The following is a 16017-nucleotide window of genomic DNA, read 5'->3' as shown; positions in this document are numbered from 1 at the left end:
TAACACATCAGTCACTTTCATAATTCCATAGTGCTGGTATCATTCCATCAGACTTTATTTTTAAGCGACACTGTATGGTCCATCCCAACTAGTCATTTAACAGGAATCTGTAGGCTTTGGGTTTTAGAGGTTTGAACCTGAATGGTGTGTTTTTTTTCTGGAAAAAAAAATGCCTAGTGTATTATTGAGCAGTTGAAACTTAGTGCAGTAAGCTTTTTTGCTGAATCATGACTTCTGAACCTTAATTCTACATTTAATTTTCAAAAGATGCTATATTGTGTTTCCAGAAAAAGCTGCCAAGTGCTGCTTATTACATTTTTAAATGTATCCTGCTTGAAGAAAGGAAGGCTAGCATATTAACTGCAGCAGAGGGCATGCAGGTTTCTGGATTAATATCCACAGCCCGAATCTCTCACTTGAATCTAGAGTCTTTCCCCAGCCCATTAACTCAAATTGCTTGCAAAATGTAGCATGTCAGTGATGCATCCAATAGTTCTTATTAAGAATCTGATTTATAAAGTATATCTGGTCTTTAGTGATGGGATTAGGTCTTTAGCGATGGAAACTGTAAATGACATACTTTCCCAAACTGGAGAAAAACTGACCAGATTGTAGGTAGTGCATCTTTATCCTGGGGCAGAATTGATGTACCAGATTAATTTACATTTTGCAGGTATCTTCTAGTGTCTGTCAAGTTGCTCTTCTTTAATAAAATGCACTCCTTTCTTTCATGTATGGGGAAAATTTCCTAGCTAACAGTGACCTTAAAGAGACCAGATAGGAAGGGCAACTGCCTTCCTTTTTCAAATGCAAAGCTATTGCATGTGAAGTAGCACCCTATTTTCTGAAGACCAATGTACCATCTATATATTTGGGGAAATGGTTTGCCCATTTGCTTGTATTCTGTGAGTTTGGACGCCTCTCAAGATATCGTCACCAAACTTTGCATGGGATTCCCAAGGTGGGGCCAGTAGTCTTTGTGGATGTTTGAACACTGTGGTTGCCATTTTGAATTGAATCTGAATTTGCCAATAAATTGACATGTCAACAGACTCCATAAAAATTCATCTGTCAGTTGTTAAAACATATGTGTCCTCATTTGTGAATTGTGATATTATTTTGAAGATGTATTTTAATATGGATATTATTAACAAAACGACTGCATGGAGCTTCTTGTCAAATCCAAACTATTCTCTGGGCAAATTAAAATAAGAATGCACACAAACGTCTTTCTGTATAGTTAAAGTACACTTTTCCCGCTGGTACTTGCCACAGCTTTTAATTCCCAGTTCTGCTTTTGGCACATCTCTTAGCAGTCTTAATTCCCATAATCCAGATCATAACGCACCACTGGAAGAGCAACAACGATGCCAAAAGTTACACCATGCCACCATTTAGAAATCCCAGGAAGCTGGAATGCAAAGTTCATTCCTTTCCCATTTACGCATATTATCTTTTTAGAATGATAATGATCCCAGGGGATAGTCTGAAGGCATACGATGGGGCAACTTTGCTGGAGTTCAGCATAGTCAGCCTGCTCTCATTACTTGCATCAGACCTGTAATATGCATAACTTGTGGCAATTAATTTCAAACAAGTTTGAAGCCCATTCTTTACTCCATAATTTAGCTTTTTGGAAGCACTTGGTAGAGGGTGGAGGAACCCAAAGCACACAGATAATTAAAAAGTTCAGATGCTGTAATTTGTATGCTGTTAATTACTGATACAGTGTCATACTGCTGTTGAAAAGTAGGCGCATGTATGAATTTGGCGGACCCAGAACTTCAGAAGAGCATGGTACAACAACTGAGCCTTTTCACCTCATTGCCCAATGTAATGAAAGGGATGTGGGGACAAAAGACGGCGTTACAGACCTTTCTTTTAACTGCCCTAACCTTGGTTCCTTTGGCAGCAAATGTTGCAACATGTGTTTTATGGTGGACTCCCATTATGGCACGCTGTGTATGTATGTAATGTATAACAATATGGAATTGTTAACATCTGAAGCTCTCTCGGTGTCGATTAAGGTTTTTGGCATCATAATATGTTAAAGCTTTACAGCATTAATGCTTTCAAGTTAACTCTTGGAATCACTTCAGAACAATTATGCAAGGGCTATCAGAAGTATTTCTCTTATCTTATCTGGATAGCCATTTTATCCTGTAAAAGATTTAAGCCTACTCTGCTCTGTTAATTGTCTAAGAGTTAGAAAGGGGATGATGTTAGATCTTTGTACTGCAAGTTATTTTAGTTGCTTCCAGTAGGATTAAAAGTTTTGCTCATTGAGAAGGAAGTGCTAAGTGTGCCACAAGCACTCAAATGAATCACGTCCTATGTTTTCTAGTTTATCCAGTCTACATTTTTTTAGTGGGCAATGAGATAGAATTCAGAGATAGTGATGAGATAGTAATGTTCAGAGGTTTAAGTCCAATTCAAAGAGGATATGCAGTCCATTGCAAACTGCACATTCATTGCAAATTCCACATCCTATTATTAATCTCAGGGAGCAGCATTCAAAGTTGCACATCCATAGAAGGATTTCTCTTTGTACAACAGAATTTTCCTCCATCCCTTCCCCTGGTGTGCCCCCTAAATCTGCTGGGGGGGGTGTCCTCCCAACCCTCCAGAACAAATCTGGGGAAGAGAGGGAAGGAAAGTCTCATTGTGTATTGCACACAACTATCTAACTGACACAGGTGGCGCTGTGGGTTAAACCACAGAGCCTAGGACTTGCCAATCAGAAGGTCGGCAGTTCGAATCCCTGCGACGGGGTGAGCTCCTGTTGCTCAGTCCCAGCTCCTGCCAACCTAGCAGTTTGAAAGCACGTCAAAGTGCAAGTAGATAAATAGGTACTGCTCTGGCGGGAAGGTAAACGGTGTTTCCATGCGCTGCTCTGGTTCACCAGAAGCGGCTTAGTCATGCTGGCCACATGACCCGGAAGCTGTATGCCGGCTCCCTTGGCCAATAAAGCAAGATGAGCCGCGCATCCCCAGAGTCGGCCACGACTGGATCTAATGGTCAGGGGTCCCTTTACCTTTATCTAACTGAATGCTTCCCACAATCCCAGACACATTTCGCTCTTACATCTGAAAAAGATTGTTTACTTTGAAAACCTAGAATCCACTTTCTATCTAGTCGGATCATTTCTCCAACTAGCTCCATATTTTCCATTCAGGCTGGTAGGAGTTCTCAGGGGTTTCTGATAGAAATATTCTCCCAGCCTTAGAGACTGAACCCAGGAAAGTGCTGCATGCCAGGCATGTGCCTAAGTGTTGAACTTCTGATTCTTGTTACACTGGATTGTTGGGGAGAGCCTACCTTTTGTGTGTGAGAGATGTTCTTTGTGTGCCTTCTGACTGGAGGGAGGCAAACCCAGAGCAAGACCCATGCAGAGACCAACTCTGTGCATATGGATTGAATGCTTAAACTAGAAGCAACTTGCAATACAGCTGATGAAGACCAGAATTTACCATTCTACTCCCCACAGGGAAATGAGACCACGTCAGAGCCACGGATCATATAAATGAGCAATGAGCTGCCTCCTTTGCAGGCTCCTGGAAGCCTGTTGTTGTTGTTGTTCCCATGACTTGCCAGCAGTCCTAAAGGACACTAGTGTGCCTTGTTTTAACAAATACAACTGCTATCAGTGCTGCTGTAGAAAGGAATTAATGAAAAGAAAGCTAATGGAGGCCACCACTCTGTTTGTCATTGCGGAATGCAGAAGACCCATGAGTTAAGCTTTCAGATGTTGCATTCATTCCATTTTGTTTCTTTCTGATCTTAAGAATGTTCATATCTGCTTTGTTTTGATATTTTTTCAGGACTTGCAGGATGAAATTGAAACCTACTGCAATCAGGTTCGCTCTGTTCAAAAGAAGTTACAGCACAGAGATCTGGAGACACAGGAACAGGTAAAATGTTGTTGCTTGATAGATTTCTGCCCTTGGGCAGGGAGACTGTACGTATACTGGAAAACAATTTCTTGCTTGAAGACGCAACCACATTTTTGGCTGAATTTTCAGTGTGCTTTATATTTGTTTTTGTTCATAGAAAAAGAATTAAACTGTCTGTACCCTGGGGACAGGTTTTTATGTAGTTTTGTCTCTTTCAACCCAGTATTTCAGCTACCTTATGCTGTCAAATGATACATATTTATTTGTAAATCACAATACTATTTGTAATATATGTTTTTAGGTATTTATTCAGGTGGGCAATTTAACCATTTTCAGAAAACCTATACAGGTGGCAAACATTTCACACAGGGCTTCTGTTTTTGACCTCCATGCGTATTGGCAGAGCACGTATAAGTGCAGCCAACCCCCTTACGCCCCCTATTACTCCCCCATTCTGCCTACTTCGAGGTCCAAAAGGATCCACGCATTGGTGATCGAGCATCAGTTGGATGTGCCTAAAAAGGTTGATGCCTTTACACACCAAATAAAACTTTTAAGTCGAGATAAAATCATATTAACTATATGACATTCTCTTGCCCTCTTCTCTTGTATATTAAGTGCTTCTTCAAATGAGACATGTTATATTCAGATGTAGTGTTAAACCATGATTTAGCGTTACAAGGATCAACAGGTGAGAGGCCTTCCCTTCCTTGATGCATGGGGGAAAGAAGTTTAAAGCTTCTGGCCATCAGTTTTGAGCAAAAACTCACAGAAGTTTTAAACTCTTTTCTCCCTTGAAGGGTGGGGAAGTGGAAAGGGAACATTCAAGTCTAAACACCAGGGTTGCTCATGGTCATAATGCTAAAACATGCTGAATAAATAGGAGTGAGTATGACTTGGGAATGCAAAAGGTAAGTACTGGAACACTGCTTTTTCCCCACGCATCCTACTCCTGATGAAGTGACTTGTGGGTTTCAAGTGCTATATAGATGAAAAACAAAACGTTTATTTAAAGGGGCATATGAAATATCATCCTGAGCTTTTAAGGCTGCAGTTGTACTGTGCACACTTACCGGGCGGGGGGGGGGGGGGAGAGACATTGAACTTAGACATCTGATTAGACATGTAGAATTGGGCAACACAAGAAATACTGCAGTGTAAAAGAGAATAAAGAAATACTTATTCTTAGAGCCATGGTATTTAGCCATGGATCCTTTGCTTGTTATGAGGATTAAAAAGTTTCTTTCTTTACAACCCCACATGTAAAGTTTTCAGTTTTTGGTCCCGTGCCAAAATATTTGCTGTTCATTCGTAACTCTGTATACTTTGCATAGTTATATTGCAAGAACAGTTATCAGATAATCTGAAAGATTCTTTTTCCATGAGTAATGCTGTGGCTGTTTGCATATTTAAAAGAGAGAAAATGTTTTCTGAGGGAGCGGTTCATTGTTTAAGGAAATGAACCAACTCTCTGATTCCTGATTTTTATACTTTCATGTTTATCATTCATTACCTTCTACTTCATATAGTCTATTATCCTTGCATTTTGTACAGGAAGGGGGCTAGAATTATGTGGGGTTTAAAGTATCACACTAGGACTTGAGAGAACTTGGTTCAAATACCCATTCAGCTGTGTAGTTATCACTATTTCTCAGGAAGTTAACATGATAATATGATGGGATGGTATAAAGTTGTATGCCACCCTGAGATCCTTGGAGAAAGAACAGGCTGAAAGGTAGTACATAATAAATCCTAGGTGTCCTTTAACAGTTGCCAAAAATTCTGCCAAGACTTTAATTTTTATGCAGGCTTCCCATTTCCCCATTCCGTTCATCTTTCTGATCTTTATCTGCTACCTATAACTCATAATTCCTTCTGTCATTCTTCGTTATACATAAATGTCCACACGTTTTTATAACAAATGGGAGTTAAGTAGCGGGGCTGATAATAAGGTTATATGCATGTACAACAAATGAGAAGTTGCTGTGATGTGTTCCGATGGATTGAGCCCAGCTGCTTTTATCAGTCAGTGGCTTTGTGGGATTTGCTGTGGTTGACTGGGGAGGGTGTAGGTTGGCTGCCATTGACGACCTGATCAACCCTTTCTTGGAGGAGTTACACAACATTCTGGAAATGGGTTCAACTGCATGTGAACAGTCATGTGATACCCACAAACCCATTGTGTTCTACTGCAACTTATGGTAGACTCACTGAAACTAATGGGCCTAAGCCAGTCGTGTCTATTAGTGTTAATGGGTACGCTCTGAGTATGATTTGACACTGGATACAACCCATTTTCTCCATGCTCTGTCCTGGAGGGGAATAGGTACACTAGTCAACAGCTCACTGGGTGTACTTCCAGCACACTGTTGTTTCCTATGTACATCTACATGCCACCGACCATTAGGTCCAGTCATGACCAACTCTGGGGTTGCGGCACTCATCTCGCTTTATTGGCCGAGGGAGCCAGCGTACAGCTTCTGGGTCATGTGGCCAGCATGACTAAGCCGCTTCTGGCGAACCAGAGCAGCACACGGAAACGCTGTTTACCTTCCCGCCAGAGTGGTAGCTATTTATCTACTTGTACTTTGACGTGCTTTCGAACTGCTAAGTTGGCAGGAGCAGGGACCGAGCAATGGGAGCTCACCCCATCGTGGGGATTCGAACCACCGACCTTCTGATTGGCAAGTCCTAGGCTCTGTGGTTTAACCCACAGTGCCACTGCGTCCTATGCCACCTAATCGGTCAGTAAATCAGCACATGTAAAAAGTGTTCCTTAATACCATGACAAATACTTTGTATGTTCAGCAGAGGAGAATAAAAACAAAAATGGGGATTTGAAACAAATTTTGGGGGAGATGCTCTTCTATTAGCTGCCTTCTCCCTCCCTACTATAGTTTCTAACTGCTGGTTCACATAATGCATCACTGGAGAGTTCATCTGATGTCTATCACTCAGTGATACACAGCTAAAAATATACATACAGCAGGATATGGGAATAAGTTGAAGAATCCTGAAATGGTAGAATGGACTGTGTGTCTCATACACACACACACACACACACACACAGAGAGAGAGATCTCAGAACCACTGGCAGTCATCTTTGAGAATTCCTGGAGAACAGGCGAAGTCCCGGCAGACTGGAGGAGGGCAAATGTTGTCCCTATTTTCAAAAAGGGGAAAAGAGAGGACCCAAATAATTACCGCCCAGTCAGTCTAACATCAATACCAGGGAAGATTCTGGAGCAGATCATTAAGCGAACAATCTGTGAGCACCTAGAAAGGAATGCTGTGATCACCAATAGTCAGCATGGATTTCTGAAAAATAAGTCATGTCAGACTAACCTGATCTCATTTTTTGACAGAATTACAAGCCTGGTAGATGAAGAGAACGCAGTGGATGTAGTCTACCTTGATTTCAGCAAGGCATTTGACAAGGTGCCCCATGATATTCTTGTAAAGAAGCTGGTAAAATGCGGTCTTGACTATGCTACCACTCAGTGGATTTGTAACTGGCTGACTGACCGGACCCAAAGGGTGCTCATCAATGGTTCCTCTTCATCCTGGAGAAGAGTGACTAGTGGGGTGCCACAGGGTTCTGTCTTGGGCCCGGTCTTATTCAACATCTTTATCAACGACTTGGATGATGGACTCAAGGGCATCCTGATCAAATTTGCAGATGACACCAAACTGGGAGGGGTGGCTAACACCCCAGAAGACAGGATCACACTTCAAAACGACCTTGACAGATTAGAGAACTGGGCAAAAACAAACAAGATGAATTTTAACAGGGAGAAATGTAAAGTATTGCACTTGGGCAAAAAAAATGAGAGGCACAAATACAAGATGGGTGACACCTGGCTTGAGAGCAGTACATGTGAAAAGGATCTAGGAGTCTTGGTTGACCACAAACTTAACATGAGCCAACAGTGTGACGCGGCAGCTAAAAAAGCCAATGCAATTCTGGGCTGCATCAATAGGAGTATAGCATCTAGATCAAGGGAAGTTATAGTGCCACTGTATTCTGCTCTGGTCAGACCTCACCTGGAGTACTGTGTCCAGTTCTGGGCACCACAGTTCAAGAAGGACACTGACAAACTAGAACGTGTACAGAGGAGGGCAACCAAAATGGTCAAAGGCCTGGAAACAATGCCTTATGAGGATCGGCTAAGGGAGCTGGGCATGTTTAGCCTGGAGAAGAGGAGGTTAAGGGGTGATATGATAGCCATGTTCAAATATATAAAAGGATGTCACATAGAGGAGGGAGAAAGGTTGTTTTCTGCTGCTCCAGAGAAGCGGACACGGAGCAATGGATCCAAACTACAAGAAAGAAGATTCCACCTAAACATTAGGAAGAACTTCCTGACAGTAAGAGCTGTTCGACAGTGGAATTTGCTGCCAAGGAGTGTGGTGGAGTCTCCTTCTTTGGAGGTCTTTAAGCAGAGGCTTGACAACCATATGTCAGGAGTGCTCTGATGGTGTTTCCTGCTTGGCAGGGGGTTGGACTCGATGACCCTTGTGGTCTCTTCCAACTCTATGATTCTATGATTCTATGAGAGAGAGAGAGAGAGAGAGAGAGAGAATAGTAGCCCATTCCAGTTCAGCTAATTAACAGCCATGATAATTAAAGCACATCCTTAGTACTTTCCCCCCTAAGTGTACCAAATATTATTGTCTTGATAACACATTTTCTAAAGGTTCACAATTTGCCTTGGCACAATTACAAAAGGCAATTTCCTGGGCCTTTGCAAGTCTGTTTTGAGTGAGAGAAATGCAGGTTTAAATGGCTGCTGTTTTTCATTAAAAGGAAAACTCTTGTGTTTTGATTCTATAACAAACAAATGAATGAGACATGAAAAAAAATTGTTGTGTTTTTAATTAAAAACACAAGGCTGTTTCTCATTATTTCCTGTTGGGTGGTATCTTGGTTCTTCATGTTTGCCTTGTTTTTAGATGAGGCAACTCTCTAACTTTGTGCTCATGTCTCACAAGTTCACTAGAGGGCAAACTACACATTACTCTTCAGCCATGTGTAATAATGGCCCTGTGGCCTCCTTCAGTGCTGCAAAGTAAGTCCAGAACACAGGTGGGGTTACAAGCATTGGTGAGGGAGGGGAAAGTTTAGGGCTGTAAACAGTTAAGCACTTGCTTCTCTGATGCCTGTCACCCCTGCTAGGAAGAATATACCATTAGTGCTTCATTACACAGACATGGCTATATTGTATTGTGTCATTTGTTCTTCAGATGAATGCACTTTTGCTTGGCCTTCATCTTAGCAGCATGCAAGGCATTAGCTTTCCCCACTGTGCATGTGAGAAATATTTTTAAACGTCTGTTAAATTTAATAGAATGGATCTCTAAAAAAGGCCGTATTGCTAAGCAAAATTGCCAGACCTAAATGTAGCCATTCTGAAACTAGAAACCGAAGGAAAGTTTGACAGCTAAAACTTTTGACAGACACTAGTCAAAAAGGGATCTCTGCCCGAATGTACACAATCGCTAAGATCTCCCTTCTGTAGCTCCACCTTTATATCTCTGAAGACAAGTCCCCAAAGCATCTTAATTAGAAGATAATTGGTCCCAAACTGAAAATCAAATATAAATAATTTGTGAATATTATTAAAAGAATAAGGATAAGTTCCACTATCATTTCCACATTCTTTAATATTTATTTTGAAATAAATTCAAGCACAAGAAAATGGAGGCTTGAATATGTTGTTGTCTAGAAATAGAGTGAAGTCTGTTTAGAAAATACTGATTCCATTTCATTCCAAAGTGCAAAATGAAAATAGAAGTGATAATTGCAAGAGAAATATGATTCAATGGCACATTGAGTTTGCCAGTTTAATGTTTATTATTCTAACTTAAGTTATTTTTTTGACCATTGGGTGTTTACTGTCTTCAGCCTAACTTGTCTGTGTCTATTCCAATTAAATAAATGTGTTCTCACACAATGATGCATCTTTTGAAAAATTTGGTTGCTAATCATAGAGAACATTTGCCACATCTTCTTATTAAAGGAAACGTGATTGGTCGCAGGTTATGGATATAATAAGTTAAATCATCATGCTTATGTTATAATGGATCCTCTTGCTGCCTGTTTTAGTGGTTTAGACAGTAGGTATCAAATTTCTCTGAGACATTCTATTCTTTTACTTGTCGGTTGATCTCAAGATTGGTCTTGTCAGGTGCTAGAGGGCTCAGACTATGTTAAAACTTTAGAGACACTGGAAACAGCCCAATTGATTGAAATTATATGAAGGGAAAATGGGGAAAGGGACTGTTCACATCAATATCACTAATGGATAAGTGAAAACCATGTATTGTCCATTAGATGAATACTGTGATTCTGTATTACTGGGTAGAACTTGTTTCTGTAACAACTCTATATAAGTGAAAGATAAAGGAAAGTAGAACCTTAAGTTGACTATCCAATTTTTCCTATCCACCACCATCCCATTTCCAGACCAAGTCAAGGACAGATGACAACTTGAGACAGCCCCATGGTTGTCATAGAAGCCATGAAGTCCTGAGCCAAAACATGGGTGTTGAAATCAACCAGAGCTATCATTCTTAATTCCTCCAGCACACTCCTGAGATTACTTCCACCAGCTCAGTCAGAGAAGCTACTGGGCATCAGGGTAGATGATACACTAGTAACAGCCCTCCCTAGCAGTGCTGTAGCTATTGGAGGGCTTGCTGGCTTTTTTTGCCCTGGGTGAAGCCTCCAGAGGGGCACCATTGAGGCTCCCAACCTGTGTGTGTGTGTGTGTGTGTGCGTGCGCAAATGCGCATGGAGGTCTTTGGCCAATCACCAGGTGCAGGCCCTCACAGCCAGCTTCAAGATAGGGGTTTCCTGGTGATGGAGATGGAAGTTGATGGATCTCAGCTACACTCCACTCCCATACTGGCCCTTGCAACCTCTCTTGGTGTTGCTCAAAAGTATCTGAGTAAGCGCAGCGCACTCACCCAAATCTCAGAATAACACACCCAGATCAGCACCCAGGATGAGTGAGGTCTTGTTGTGTGCTGCTCTGGTGTTAAGCAACAGCACACAAGAGACTAGTGGCTTGCTAAGTGTCTTTGTAGCAAGAGGGACAATCTGATTTCACAATCTGCAACGAATGTATATAGCAGAATCACCAAACATGGGAAATGAGGGCTAGGATCATTTTCTAAGCCCTTTTTTCCAGTCCTTTTATCTAAGTGGAAAGATACCAAAGTGGGTAGAGAGTTCTTGTACAAGCAGAACATTGCCAAAGAGGCCAACAGAGGTAAATGGTAGCTACAAAGAAGTGAACCTTGATAATCAGGCACAGTCTCAGAAAAGTACAAAGGTGAGCGTGCAGCTGCCGTGGCAAAGAACAGATAGTTAACGTGATTTGAGCAGCTGGAAATAGGAAGTGGAAAGAGGGGATAAGGGAGATAGAAAAGGCATGTAAACAAAGTTGAAAGGCACTGAGTAAACTTGCTTAAAAGGAAGAGAGTGAAATTTTGATAAGAATATTAAGTGACTGTGCCAGTGTTCCAGCATTGATGAGATGTTCTGCAATTTCAGTTATTTATTTTCCTTATTAGGAAAGGACACGTTGGAAGATACAGCTTTTCTTTTTACACAATGAATCATTTTGCAGAACCATAGAAACAATTGAAGGATTTGTCTCCTTTCATGGGGCAGAATTATTTGCAATAGTTTAGAATGGGGCTGCCTGAGCTGGCCTATTCAGTAAAGAAAAAATGTGGTAATGGAAACACAAATGCAACAATGGGCATCAGTAGACAAGAAGTGTGGTAGGTTCCTGATAGCTCTTCATCAGGAACAATATTTTAGCTGTCTAATGAAGTAGTGCTGAATTTCTCAACCGATGGGGTAACTCTTACAGAAAGCCTCATACATATGCTAACAGAGGAGACAAAAATTCTATTGTTAACCAGCAATATATTTGCAGCGCTGATTTGCTGCAGGGTACATTAGCAAAAAAAACTGAAGTGTTGGAAGCAGGGTTGTCGTCGTTTTTACAATCAAGCAATATATAAACTGTCTGGAGTAAATATCGAGAAAAAACAAGGATCTTTACCCCTACATTAGTAGCATAATGCAGACTGTAAATTCCAAGCTGGTACAGTGGTGCCCCGCAAGACGAATGCCTCGCAAGACGGAAAACCCGCTAGACGAAAGGGTTTTCCGTTTTTCGATGTGCTTCGCAGGACGAATTTCCCTATGGACTTGCTTCGCAAGACGAAAATGTCTTGCGAGTCTTGAGATTTTTTTTCGCTCCCCACCCCCTTTTTCTAAGCCGCTAAACCGCTAATAGCCTTTTAGCAGCTAAGCCGCTAAGCCTTTAATAGCCGCTAATAGGGTTTAATAGCCGCTAAGCCGCTAATAGCGCTAATCCGCTAAGCCGCTAATAGGGTTGCTTCGCAAGATGAAAAAACCGCTAGACGAAGAGACTCGCGGAACGAATTAATTTCGTCTTGCGAGGCACCACTGTACTTCTGCTAATAATGACTATTTGGTGGTGGCGTGTTTTAAAGTTAATGTCTGCAGCCCTACTCAAAGCTTGCACAACACAACTTCAGCCATAGCAGAAGTGGACAATCAGTAATGTCTTAGGCAGGAACAAAAGATCAAGTCCGAAGTGAATGCAGAAAAAGTAAGCTATTAACTGAAATTAATATGTATCTAAATAACCAAATCTGCTACAAACAAAGTATGGGAGCTATGTAGGGTTTTTCTCCTTTTTTTGTAGTGGGACGGGAAGGAGGCCAGGATTCTATGATACTTGCAGCTGGTTGGGACATAATTGATTCTCCAACAGGCCACTTCTTAAAATTATACTTTGATCCTAAAACATTTCACTGGGCTTTATTTCAATCCTGTTTTAATTGAGCCAATAAACAGTGTATGACTTTTATTGGTTATAATTCTGAGCCACCATTTCACTCTCAAGTTTACTTGCTTGTTGGTTCTTCTCCGATGAAGCCTCAGTTCCTCCTATAGTGACCAGCCAAGGATTTTCTATGGCGTCTCTGCTTATTTTGACCTTGAGCAAGCAATGCATCTTGACTTTAGGTTCCCGTGTATATAGATGGAAATAATATTGGTTGACAAGGGGTTGTAGTGCATGATTAAGAACGTGATTAAGAATATTTTTCAGGTTTTTATTTTAGTGAATGTCTGTTTTAAATTCTCTGCAACTGTGGAATTTTAGCTGAAATTGTTAAAGTCACACACACACCCCAGCTGTACCCTGTGAGAAGCATTGAAGAACAGTATGATATGTCTGACTGAAGGTGAGAGTTAAATTGATACCCTGTCCTTTTCCAAGAAGGGGAATTATAACATGAGAGCATAAGTAATTTATTTAACTCTCGCCTTCAGAACAGTTTCTTAACTTGAAACTGTTCTTAACCTGAGGTACCACTTTAGCTAATGGGGCCTCCCGCTGCTGCTGCACGATTTCTGTTCTCATCCTGAAGCAGAGTTCTTAACCCAAGGTACTATTTCTGGGTTAGCGGAGTCTGTAACCTGAAGCGTCTATAACCCGAGGTACCACTGTACTGGGAAAGAACTGGGCCATGTTCTGTTCACGGGTCAGGAACCTGTGACCCCTCCATACGCTGTTGGATTCCCAACTCCCATCTGCTCCACCTAGCATGGCTAATGGTCAAGGGTGAATGGAGTTGTAGTGCAAGAACATTGGGGGGAACAACACAGGTTTCCAATACCTGATCTGCTCCCTCCCGCACAACAGCTCTTTGTTAGATGGGGATCCATATTTGGAGTCTGTAGATCTCTCACGGTACCCCAACCAGGCACCCAAACATTGCCTTCCATGCTTTGCAAAGACAAGCTACCTCCACCAAGAGCATTCTGCAGGTTGTGAGGGTGGATCATACCCTTGCCTACTATGATCTTATATACATGGGCATTTAATTCTGAATTTGTTTAGGAACTGTCCATGTAAGGAACTGTTTGTTTGTTTGTTTGTTTGTTTCATTCATTCATTCATTCATTCCTGTCTCTTACTGTCCTATGAGAGGTGTGGGGAATCTTTTGCCCTCCAGATATTGCTGAATGACAACCTCCATCATCCAATGCTTGCTGTGGCTGATGAGAGTTGTAATTCACCCCTGACCTATGCTCTTGTCAGATCAGTTACCCCAGAGTGGCTAAGAAAGACAGAGAGGCAGAACTCATTACCTCTAGGAGAAGTGAAATGGCTCTCTCTCCTGCCAACCACCCTGCTATTCTCGGCGCTTATCTTCGCTGATAACATAGTTTGAGAGCTAGTGAATAGTTAATAATGAATATATACTGGTACAGATTGGCTGCTTGGAAATAATCTGAGCCTTTTGGGGGAGGCCAGATGAAAAACTTAAATAACACAATCCCCAACTCAACACCAGTAGCAAATGTAGAACCCTAGGTTCTTATGGTAAAACTCTGCAACTGTTCTTTGGCTGCCTAGGTCATATTGTTTGGGGGGGGTATTCCAAGGGTATTATGGAGGCTCCCTCCTTCATTTCTTGAGGAGGGATGCATATTGTGAAACATATTGTGCAACACATCTGTCATCTCATGATAGAAGACCTTCAGCCACCAATATATTTTCTTTCAGGAGAAGGAGCTCATTGGCAGTAAGATCCCTGCAGAGGCAATGAAGGATTCTTTACACTGGCAGAATAGTCAAGTAGCAAGTGTTTTCTGACCACAGCTATGCCATGGTGTTGAGTGATGACTTTTATTCCTCTCCAACTCACGTAATCGCAAGAATGCTGCTGTTATGTAGCATATTGCTTCCTAAGGTTTGCTTGGCTGCTTCTCTTTGGCAGTTATGAATTATATAAACTGTAAGTGCTTAACTACAAACAGAGGATTTTCCAGGTGGGTGATCTGGTTTTAGAAAGAAAAGACCAGCAGTCACTAAAATAATACGTTTTCTTGGAGACAGGCTACATGTTCAGACAAATCACATGGTGCAGCCCTTGGGTCATACCCCTTCAGAAAGCAGGTGGGGGAATTGCATGACTGAATAAAAAAATCTCCAAATTTATGCTCTAATCCTGGGCAATCTAGTTTCTATAGGCAAGGAGTCGTCTGTGTGTGTGTGTGTGTGTTATGTTTGGGTTCCCCCCTGTCATGGAGGAACATTCAAACATCACGCATTATGAAGTGGTGTAGTCCCAAACAAACCACATTACCTGATTACAGTGGTAGCTCAGGTTACATACGCTTCAGGTTACCTACGCTTCAGGTTACATATGCTTCAGGTTACATATGCTTCAGGTTACAGACTCTGCTAACCCAGAAATAGTGCTCCAGGTTAAGAACTTTGCTTCTGGATAAGAACAGAAATCGTGCTCCGGCGGCACGGCAGCAGCAGGAGGCCCCATTAGCTAAAGTGGTGCTTTAGGTTAAGAACAGCTTCAGGTGCTCCGGAACAAATTAAGTTCTTAACCCGAGGTACCACTGTATTTCAAATATGTACTCCTTCCCTTGGATAAGGATAGGGGGCGGGATTCAGTGTCTTTTATATATTTACTGCGTTTTATTTCATATACAATACCTTTATATATAGCTAATACAATTTTAAAAATAATTTTGAGAGTTTTAAAAGAGCTGGATACTCAATAGGCAGCAGAGAAGCCACTTGTACCAATATGAATACTTGTTCATACTTTGGAAATGTAGTAACTTCTGGAATCATATCTTTCCCCCTTCAGTAGAGCAATGTGATACTGTGAAAGTTGCAGCCTAACCAAGGTGGTGTCCCAACCCAAACTAAGACCTTTGGCTGATATTCCCTGGGGCCTTTCATCACCACCCCACTGTTACATAACCAACTGTTTGACTTCTTACACAGAGGTGTAAGTTTTGCTATTACTTTAGCCTCCCTAGGTAGGTGATACCTTTCAGTCCTTAAGATCCACAAAATTACCAGATTCATAAAACACAGCACTTATTTTCTGAATGCCTAAAAATGAAAACAGTGAGCTGTTCTGGTGTTTTGTTTCTTCTCAAGAAAATGTGTACCATATGTTAAGCAAACTCAAACACATTTTATTTAATGTTTTATTAGATAAAAAAAAAACCAACCCCAAAAAGCCCCACCCTGAGTGA

The 16017-nt window shown here is 41.4% G+C and overlaps 1 protein-coding gene across 5 annotated transcripts in view; it reads left to right on the top strand.

Moving 5' to 3' along the window:
* The window catches only part of CEP112 (centrosomal protein 112), a gene marked incomplete at its 3' end in the record, with an annotated part of 207445 nt that overhangs the window by 178302 nt on the left and 13126 nt on the right, over positions 1–16017 (top strand). For all 5 annotated transcript variants that reach the window (XR_014508003.1, XM_083427382.1, XM_083427383.1 and 2 more), the window contains one exon: positions 3822–3911. Coding sequence is in view for 4 of the 5 variants with exons in the window: in XM_083427382.1 (XP_083283508.1) it covers positions 3822–3911 (90 nt within the window). The remainder of the gene's footprint in view (positions 1–3821; positions 3912–16017) is intronic.

Source organism: Podarcis tiliguerta (genome assembly GCF_965153285.1).
Source record: "Podarcis tiliguerta genome assembly, chromosome: 2".
Lineage (NCBI taxonomy): Eukaryota > Metazoa > Chordata > Lepidosauria > Squamata > Lacertidae > Podarcis > Podarcis tiliguerta.
This window is presented reverse-complemented; position numbering and strand designations above follow the sequence as displayed.